Source organism: Molossus molossus, unplaced genomic scaffold (genome assembly GCF_014108415.1).
Source record: "Molossus molossus isolate mMolMol1 unplaced genomic scaffold, mMolMol1.p scaffold_m16_p_5, whole genome shotgun sequence".
Lineage (NCBI taxonomy): Eukaryota > Metazoa > Chordata > Mammalia > Chiroptera > Molossidae > Molossus > Molossus molossus.
In genome coordinates, this window is record NW_023425388.1 from 73,259,054 (window position 1) to 73,269,185 (window position 10,132).

General features: G+C 38.2%; 1 protein-coding gene across 1 annotated transcript in view; it reads left to right on the forward strand.

Moving 5' to 3' along the window:
• Nucleotides 1-9,284, forward strand: part of BTLA (B and T lymphocyte associated) — a 33,921-nt gene extending 24,637 nt beyond the window's left edge. The window contains exons 3-6 of the mRNA XM_036243642.1: nt 73-108; nt 1,195-1,335; nt 3,066-3,112; nt 7,166-9,284. Coding sequence (XP_036099535.1) covers nt 73-108; nt 1,195-1,335; nt 3,066-3,112; nt 7,166-7,441 — 500 coding nt within the window. The 3' untranslated portion in view covers nt 7,442-9,284. The remainder of the gene's footprint in view (nt 1-72; nt 109-1,194; nt 1,336-3,065; nt 3,113-7,165) is intronic.
• The last annotated feature ends 848 nt before the right edge of the window (nt 9,285-10,132 follow it).

Consider the following 10,132-nt stretch of genomic DNA (forward strand, 5'->3'; position numbering starts at 1 on the left):
TAGACATACATGATATATACCTGCACTGTTTTCACAACCAGATTCAATACTTATCTTGTTTTTCTATTTTAGAACAGGCTGAAAATACTTCAAAACATCATCTAATGAGTAAGTATCAATCTAGTCAAATAAAATTAAGGGATCTAGACTGTTTGATGGTGGAGAAATAATAAAAGTTGGACCTTTTTAATTGAGTGGATTTGTTTATAGTAGGTTATCTGTTGTGGGATAGTTTTTATTCCTATCCATACCCCTCTCCCAGACAGCTATGTCTGCAGCTGCAGTTTGAATAATGCAACATTTGTTACCACTCTGAATTTCCAAACTACTTGATACCCAGTTTTAGTACCTCCTATATCCCAACACCAAGCACATGGAGAAGCTTATCTACAACTATATTAATATATTTAGAAATGAAACTTTCCTGCATAAAAATGAACACAAGTACAAAATTAAAGATGTATAATGCATTCTGATACTTTTTATTCTGTAACGTTTCATTTTTTAAATGTTATTTGTGATCAATTAAATTATTTCATGAATCAAAAATAAGTTGCAAATCTATCATGGACAAACAGGACCTTAATTCATGTTAATATTAATAAAAACTATTAAGCACCAGCTGTGTACCCAGCAAACCATATTTGAAGATATCAAAGATATCTGGAGATACCAAAAGTGTTTGGTATTTGGAGATACCAAAGAGTTATGAGACAATGAAAAGGCATTGTGTTGAAGGAACTTGAATTTAGTATCAAAAAGATGTTGGCTTGAGTCCCCATTGCCATTCGGCATCTGTCTGACCTAGGGTAAGACTTAGAACAATAATACTCTTCTCAAGGCATGGGACTAGATAAAAATAATGGCTTTATTACTTTTCTTAAGTTATAAATATGAGAGTTAAATCAGACAATGTCAATGAAAGGTCTTGGTAAAGTTGTTTCTGAGAACTTTGTGGATATTGTTTTACAGGGGATTAACCCCAGCAGAACAAAAAAAAAAAGTTGTTGCAAAAAAATAAATTGTAACCCAGAGCCACCAATATACACTCAGCAATGAAGCAAGAAGTAGGCATGAGTTCTGAGGCATGGGGTACTTGGGGAAGTGTTACTGGAGGGGAAATGGAGGCATATTCTTCATTCAAGTTCTAATGAGTCAGATTTTCTAAGTCTTTATTACTGACTAACATTTCAGATACAACCAGTGCTTCTGGACCATCTTCCATGGACGAGGTGGAGGACAGACTATTAATCCTTTACAGTTTGCTTCCTTTGGGAGGATTGCCTCTACTCGTTACTTGCTTCTACCTATTCTGCTGCCTGAGAAAGCATCAAGGTGGGTTCCACCTTCCCTCTGCTGCTCTGTGCCACACATTTGGGTTTCACTCACTAGGATGGACATACTTTTAGTTGGTTCCTGTTTTCTTCCTCAATATTTTGCAATAAACCATGGATAATGATTTCCTGGGGACAACTAATCCTTCCACCAAAAAGCCACACATATTAACTTGGGTTCCCTTTAGTCATAGTGAGGCAAGCTCACCACAGCACAGTGCTGCAGCCAAGGGTTGTGGTGAGGAGAAAACCCTGCTGAAATTTACTTGTTCTGCTTGTGTCAATCGTCAGTGTGTGTGAGAAGCTCTTTTAAATGTTCAGGGTGTTGAAAGAGAGGTTGAAATATTCTCTCAATGTGTCTGATTTGAATGCCTTTGTTCCATTCTCTTTTTCACAGCCACACCCTAGCATGCCAGTCACACACACCCTTGTCTACATGAGGACTCACTGTCCTCAGAGAAAATTCAGATGCTTGCACTTCCTGTGGCTATTACAAACACATGCTTGAACTGAATCCTCATCCAACAATAATAATAATAAAGTGGGTTTTGCATGATGGAAGAGGTGTGATCTTTTTTAAACAATTTCTTTTTGCTTTTGTAAGCATCCTCCCAGTGTCATGAGGGTAATATTAAACACACAAGAGACAGGTGTATGGAGACTTCTGGTCTAGCTCCGGTCTGAACCACTTCCATTCTCTCTCTCTTCTTTGTTCCACTCTGCCATCTCCTTCCACACCTCTTTCCACAACAGCAGCCACAGTGTAACTATACAGACTACACAAGACAAAGAAACCCTTATTTCTGCCATAAGAGAAATCTTTGTCTGGGAGAAAGTGGTTCTGGTGTTTTGTGGTGAGGACTTCCGGAGCCTAGAACCTTCTCGGAATCCTGAGGGAGTCCTCTGTAACCCCAAGTCCACATCTGTAACTCCAAGGATCTTTCCATAGTCCCTCTCCAAGTTTCACCTCCTTTTCTGAGGCTGTTGGAACTTCTCTTAGATCTTCATGAAAAGATTCAGGGATAAATCCTTTGACTCACCACATCCAAGATGAACTAGGTAGTAGGAGATCCTGGTTCTGTAGGTGACAGGACAGTAGTGTGTCTGGCACTGAGTATGGAATATCCTCAAACAAGGATTTCCAGCCTTTTAGGAGTGATGTACTACTGCCCAGCCAGTGTGGCTCAGTGGTTGAGCATCAACCTATGCATTAAGAGGTTGCTGGTTCAATTCCCAGTCAGGGCACATGCCCAGGTTGTGGGCCCAATCCCCAGTGGGGGGCATGCAGGAGACAGCCAATCGATGTTCTCTCTCATCAATGTTTCTATTCCTCTCTTCCTCTCCCTTTCTTTTTCTCTAAAAATCAATAAGGAAAAAAAAAAAAGTGATGTATTAGATACTGCTCTTTCCCCTAGAATATGCCAGAGGGCTCTCTGGAGTGAGAAGTGAAGAAAATGGGTCAGCATGAATTCACAGAAACTGAGTTATGTGAGCCATGCTAGTCACAGCAAGTAAACAAGTCTAACAAACAATAACGCTCTCACTGGTATGCAAGTGGGTGGGCATGAGTGGAGGAGCATTCCACCTCTGCTCCAGGGACTGAAGTTCAGCTTAGCAGTCTGATTCCAGAACCCATATTCTTAAAACAACCCTAATTTACAGGGGCTTAGGGAAGAACTTTGTGTGGTCCTTGACTCCTTGTAGTTTCTTATTTTTCTTTTTGAATTCCAGGGGAACAAAAGAAACCTTCTGATACAACAGAACGGGGAATCAACCTGGTATGTTTACTGTATCTGTTAAAACAAATGCAATCTATGTTATATCATGTTAATATTTATATATTTATACACATTTTCATTTGAGTCACTTACCATGGGCCAAGCAATGTTCTAGTGCTATGTATATTGACTTACTTTAAAAGTGTGCTTATTTTGTATCTACCTCTGTTTGAAGCAGAGATTCTTCAGGATTAACAAGTCTCAGAATAAGTGGTTTCTCGGAAGAGTGTGGGTGGCCGTGTAGGCCCAAAGTAGAAAAGTCAGAGACTGAACCATAAACCTTGGCTCCGCTCTGGGCCTGTTATGTGACTTCAGGCTATTCATTTATTTTCATAAAATACCTTAAAGTCCTTCTGGAAGAGAAGTGAAAGCTAATGAAAGAATGAACCATCAATCACCTCATAAAAGGAGGTATGATTTCTTCATAAATCATACCAGCAGATAAAGAAGCATGACCACAGATCTGGCTACTATGCAAAAGTCTCTCGTAATGTGTGTGGGCTCATCAAGGGAGAGGCCTCCCACACAAAGGGAAGTTTGTTTGGAGGCAGTGCCACGTTTTCCTACAAGTTCTTGAGTACAAACTTAGGCCTTCCTTTTGGGTTCAATATTGTGCAAATACTGGAATTCAAAAAAGAATGCAAGCTGAGGTGATATATTTCTGAAAAATCCTTTATGAAGTTCTTTAGTTAAAAACAAACAGTGCCCTGGCCAGGTGGCTCAGTTGGTTGGAGTGTCGTCATGTATACCAAAAGGTTACGGGTTGGATTCCCAGTCAGGGCAGGTATGGAGGCAACCAATTGCTGTTTCTCATGTCGATGTTTCTCTCTAAAATTAATAAACATATCCTCAGGTGAGGGTTAAAAAATAAAATAGAAATTATTCTTATTCTTATTCTTATTTTATCCTTACCCAAGGACATTGTTTCATTTTTTTTTTTGTTCAGATAGAGTGGGAGGGAGAGAGAGAGAAACATCGATGTGAAAGGGACACATCGAGTGGCTGCCACCCACACGACCCAACCAGGACCGGAAACAAACTGCAACCGAGGTACATGCCCTTAGTGGGAACCGAACCCGGATCTCTCTGGACCGCAGGCCAATGCTCTATCCACTGAGCCAAACTGGCCAGGGCAAGATAGAAATTATTTAAAAAATACTGTAGTCATGAATGAGGTACTACAAAGGAACTTGATATGTGTGCATGCACGTGTGTGTGTGTGTGTGTGTGTGTGTGAGAGAGAGAGAGAGAGAGAGAGAGAGTGTAAACCCAAGTAGAGATAAAGATGTAGTAATCTTGAAAGTTCCCAAAATGTCAGAGGCAGATAAAGCCAACAATTCTCTATATAATATTAAATGGCATTCAGTATTCCCCATCAATGGCCTAATTTTATTTTATTTTATTTTTTTGGCATTTATGAATTTTTTTTATTTATTTATTTTTTTTGTTACAGATATTTTACCTTTTTTACCCCATTGGCACCCCCCACCCCACCCCCCCTCCACCCTGTCCCCGGCTTAGTTGTCCATGTAATGGCCTAATTTTAAATCAAACCAAATACTTATATTAAGTTTTAAAAACTTGTATTAAATTTTTAGTAAGCATCAGTAGACATCACTGTGATAGGTGCTAAGGTTTTGTTTCCTCGAGTAGGAAAATTTTCTTAAGTATAATTTTCTGTTGCCCTGGCCAGTTTGGCTCAGCAAGTTAAAGAGTCAGCCCACAGACCAAAGATTCTCAGGTTTGAATTCGGTCAAGGACATGTACTTCAGTTGTGGTTTGGTCCCCTGCCCCGGTTGGGGTCGTGCAGAAAGCAACCAGTCAATGTTTCTTTCTCTTTCTCTCCCCTCCCCCTCTGACTGAAGATAAATGAAAAAATATCCTCAGGTGAGGATTTAAAAAAAATTATTTCCTTTCTTCCTATATTGAACAACAACAGTAATCTATATTCTCTTACAATCAGGTTTGAGAACTATGAAACCATTTAAGACACTAATCTAAATAATTTATCATACAAGTAAAGCCCAGGTTGGTCAAAATGTAGTCATATTTCTTCCTGTATAAGGTGGGCAAATTATTTATGATTTGAACTGAAATTCAAGAGAGGCTTTTTTGTGTATGCAATTATATGAAAATTTTCTAATTGAATTTGTTGGGATGACATTGGTTAATAAAATTGTATCAGTTACAATTCTATAATATATCATCTGTGTATTGTATGTGTGTTCATCATCCAAAGTCAGGTTTCCTTCCACAGGAATTTTGTTTTAGGGTGTTTCTGTCTTTCACGGGATTCACAGTTTTGCCCCATTTGATTTGTCAGTCAAACATTTCAAAAAATAATAAAAGAGATGCCATATTAGATCTTTGAGACTGACTACAAATTTCTTAAGAAAGAACTTTTATGAGAACCGTGGAGGAGAAATCCAAAGCAGAGAAAGGAACTGGGAAACACATGTCAGACACATATGAAAGCCATAGTTCTCATCTTATTCCAGAATGGTTCTTTGAGGATATAAAAGTGCTTAGATTCTAAAAACCACTGAGCTGTACACTTAAAAGTGAATTCTAAGGTACATGAAACGTGTACATCTCAACACATTTTTAAAGTGTGTGGTAAATGGAACAGTGCCATACAAATACTGAGTAAGAGAGTTGCTTTAGGGTTTGTCATCTGCCCCACCCGAGCAGGGTTCGCCAGCCTGTGGCACCTGCCCACTTGAATGAAGTGCCCACAGGGTAAGTTCAGCCACAGAGCACCATGTTTTCTTTTACCCCATTCATTCCAACAGTTCTCCATGGAAATGAGCCATCTTTTGGGAAGAAGCCAGATAACTGAGTTGACAGACACAGATTGAAAAATATAACAAGGGTCTTGTTGATATGTTGAAGATTTATACTGTTTATTAGGTCACAGGGCAGTCTTCCTCTTCAGTGTTCCTCCAGAGACTGTAAACAGGCTCCTTTGAGTGGGGGTCAGGTACTTTCCGTCTGAGCCAAGAGACAGGGAAGTTTAAAGCAATCTCTAACTCTCTCAGTCATTCAGCCTCTGTTACTGCCTGAGCCAACGCCTCATCAGAAGGAGGCAGTGTACTCAGCAGTTAATACCTAGTCTCTCAGGATAGATCCAGACGTGCTTGCGTGGTGGAACTCTGCTAAGGAGAAGTGGACGTTCCACTGCACACATCCCAAACAGGAGGACCACGACGGGCCAGACAAGGCACGTAGACTGTCACCTGAAACTTGAAAGCAGTTAGGCCAAACTTCAAGAACATTCATGGGCAAAACTGGAATTTAAAAAGTTGAAATAACACGACATCTTCATTTTTACCAGTTGAGCCCCCTTGTATAACGAAGAATGACAAACAAATAATTGAAAAGAGTGAAAAACATCAGGACCCATTGTACTTTTAGTTTCCATAAGTTCACCTCTTTTACAGAGCTTCAAGATAGTTGACTCTATTTGTAAGACTTTTCTTGTGATAGAAATAACAATTGAAATATTGTAAAACTTTTTCTAAGCTCCCATGTAGGAGGCAGCTGATCGATGTTTCCTCATCATTTCTCTCTCCCTCTACCTTCCTCTCTCTCTAAAATATATATCTTGGATAATTTATAATATTTATGTTTTCTGCCCCCTCAGAGAATATCTGTTCTGCTTTATCTTTAACGATTTTATTTTAAACTGTGTTAATACTATTATTTTGTTGTAGGCTGCCTGAAGTTCCTGAGAAACATTTTGTGCTTTTCTCATAAATTTGGGCTCTGCTTTTCATCTTGAAGAGGGATTTAAAAGGGTTCTTTGGCCTCAAAAGGGACCAATAATAAAGCACAAAATAACAATTTGAGAGGAACATGGTGGTCCTTACGCCTTTCATCCTTTAATAAGTGAGAATCTGCTAAGAAAAAAAAGATGTCGAAAACATATGTGAGGAAAAGTTGATTATTTCTTTCCATATATACGGACTCAATTTAGCCTGCATTCATAGCTTGCTAATAAATATGCACTATCCCACTTTAAATGATCATTAAACATGTTTTTCTCTCTTACAGGTCGATACTTCTCAGCCCTTTAGAAGTGAGCAAATTGAAGTGGGTGCCAGGCAAAATTCCCAAACTCTGCCATCAGAAAGTGAAGCTTATAATAATGACCCCTGGTTCAGGGCCCAGGAAAAGCCTGGGATTCATTCTAACCCGTGTCTGGAGGAAAAGAAGCAAGGCATTGTTTATGCTTCGCTGAACCACTCTGTCATTGAAATGAACCCAAGACAGGCAAGAAACGTGAAAGAAGCCCCTACAGAATATGCAACCATATGTGTGAGGAGTTAAATCTGGTCCTGCTCCCACAAGTGATCACTGACTGATCAGCATGTTAATACCATTACCTGAGACCAACAGAATGTCAAATAACATTCCTTGACCTGAGAAGATTCACTTTAAGGAGGTTCATGATGGAACTTGGCTCTTAAGGGTTGGTAGGATGAGTGACTAAAATTTCTCCCAGAAAATTCTTTGGGAGCATTTTACATTATTGCTATGAACAACAATGTCTCCTCTCCAAAACTAAGTCATATGATGCAGAGCAGTGTAGTAGAACATTTAAACTTAGCTACACTTTACCCAACATATAAACTCAATACTCTCTTTGGATCTATCAGAAAGACATGTAGGGAAGAGAGATATGTGTTATCCAGATCAGTTCACTACACACAGTTGAAAAAGAATGTCCCAATTTAACTAACTAACCATAAATATGGTAATGATAGTATATTTATTTCCAGTCGATCTTTGATAATAAGAAAATTCCCTCTGTCAATCTAATATTGGGGTTTCTGAAATGTAAAGGAGAAATGATTTTAGACTTGATAAAATAACTTGTGCAATAAAGATGTGGAATATACCAACTTGATGTGAGCAGATGTTTCCCATACCTGAGAAACAAATACTTATATCCACCCTGCTAGACTGCAAAGCAAATATCTGTGGTAATGGAGCAATTAAAGCATGATGCATTTATAAACTCAGTGTTTGGGTTACATAGACTAATGTGTAGGAGTTGACATAAGGCTGCTGAATTAATATACTTGTGTGTGTGTCTGAATAAACATAAAAGTCAGTGAGAATAGTTATCACCAGGTAGGTGCATATTGATGACTTGCACTGCTTTATGTTGACATGATGTCAAATTAAAAGCATAATTAATGGAATGGAGCAAAGTTCAGACTCTTTAGTTGGCCAGTACAGGTCAACAGGTTTTCATTCACCACATCTGTATCTTGCTGTTCTTATTACTAAGGAATCAGTGCAAATCATACATAGTGAGGTAGTATAGTTTGATAACCATTTGTTTTAAAATACTGTGGTTGTGGCCACTTAAAAGTATAGTAAGAAGATATGATTTCAGTTTTCTGAATTTCCGGAGTACTTGAGTCTAATTATTTCAAAAATAGCCTGCAACTTTATTCAACAGTTTAAGGCTATTAGGGTTCTCAGGTGCTGCTACTAAATAATGCAACAGACCTCATATGGAATGGATAGCAGAGGTTAGAATCCATTAGAACAAATACATGAGCTGCTGCACAAATGAGTGTGAAGAGTGTGTGTGTGTGTGAGAGAGAATGTGTGAGTGCACGTGTATGTGGTTTAGTGTCTAAAAGGAAGGGTGAGTGACTTAGAGAAATGGTAAAAGAGAAACAGACAAAATTAACATACCACTTCAGTTCTCTAAAGAAACTCAGAATACTAGAGCACATTAGTCATTGAAGAAAAAGTATGAAAATGATGTATGGAAATGATGGGGATAGGAGTATGATATCCCATAAAAGTTTTGTCCAAAAAAGACTAAACAGATTTTGTGGTTGAGCATTTCTTAAAATTTTGACCCTTAGATTGGGATGGCAGGCATTGTTTTAGAGTCATTGTTGTCTACCCAGTATATCATTAATCCTAGAATTTTGAGCAATCACTTTTAGGTAGGCTTTTTTATCTAACGTGTATTCACAGGAAACTTATGCACAAAAGATAAATTAAAATAGCTGTTCTCGGTTCAGTATTCTTAAGAATAGAAACAGGAAGTATGGGGAGGATACATTTAGCCGTCCTTATCAGATAAACAAAACTGAACAGTTCCTTCATAATGAATTTTAAATATATATATATATTTCTGTATATTGTTGACAACATTCTTAGCATGACTTACAGTAATGTTGATAATGAGTTCACCTCTCTTAATGATTTACATTTGTATGATGCTGCCAAAATCACAAATCATTTATGTGTTTATTTCTTCTTAATAAAAGGTGCCAGAGTTATATATGTATTTCACAAATAAATCTATTTTAGTATTATTTGCATGGCTTATTTTGTTAATGAAACATGAGAAAAAGAACATTTAGATAATTTAATGATTTGCCTTAAATTTTAAGCTTGTTGATTGCTCCCAATAAGAAGGTAATATTATTAAAACTTATTTGGAATCAATTTGGTGTTGGCTTTTGTACCAAAAAGTGCATGGATATGAAATTTGAATGATTCTCAAACCTTATGGCACATAAAAACAACTTGAAGAACTTGCTAAATTGTAGATTACCAAATCCCAGCATTAAGAAGTTCTGATTCAGGAGATCCAGCATATGGCTCTATAATCCTCAGCATTAAAAGACACCCCAGATGATTTTAAAAAAATTCTCACCCAAGGATATGATTTTATTGATTTAGAGAGGGAGAAACATTCACGTATGAGAGAAATAGTGATCACTTGCCTCCCTTAAGCATGCCGGACCAGGGGTGAAACTGGCAATCCAGGTATGTGCCCTGAATCGAGCCCACAACCCTGTGATGTATGGGATGATGCTCCAACCAACTGAGCCACCCTGTCAGGGCACCCCAGATAATTTTGATATAGTTGCTCAGTGCAGAGGCTAGTTTGGTATGGATATGGGATGAGAGCAAAATGCTGCTGATGCAGGACTCTACCTATAGTAAAGTCCCAATCAAAGACTTGTTTTAAGGGAAGAGCAA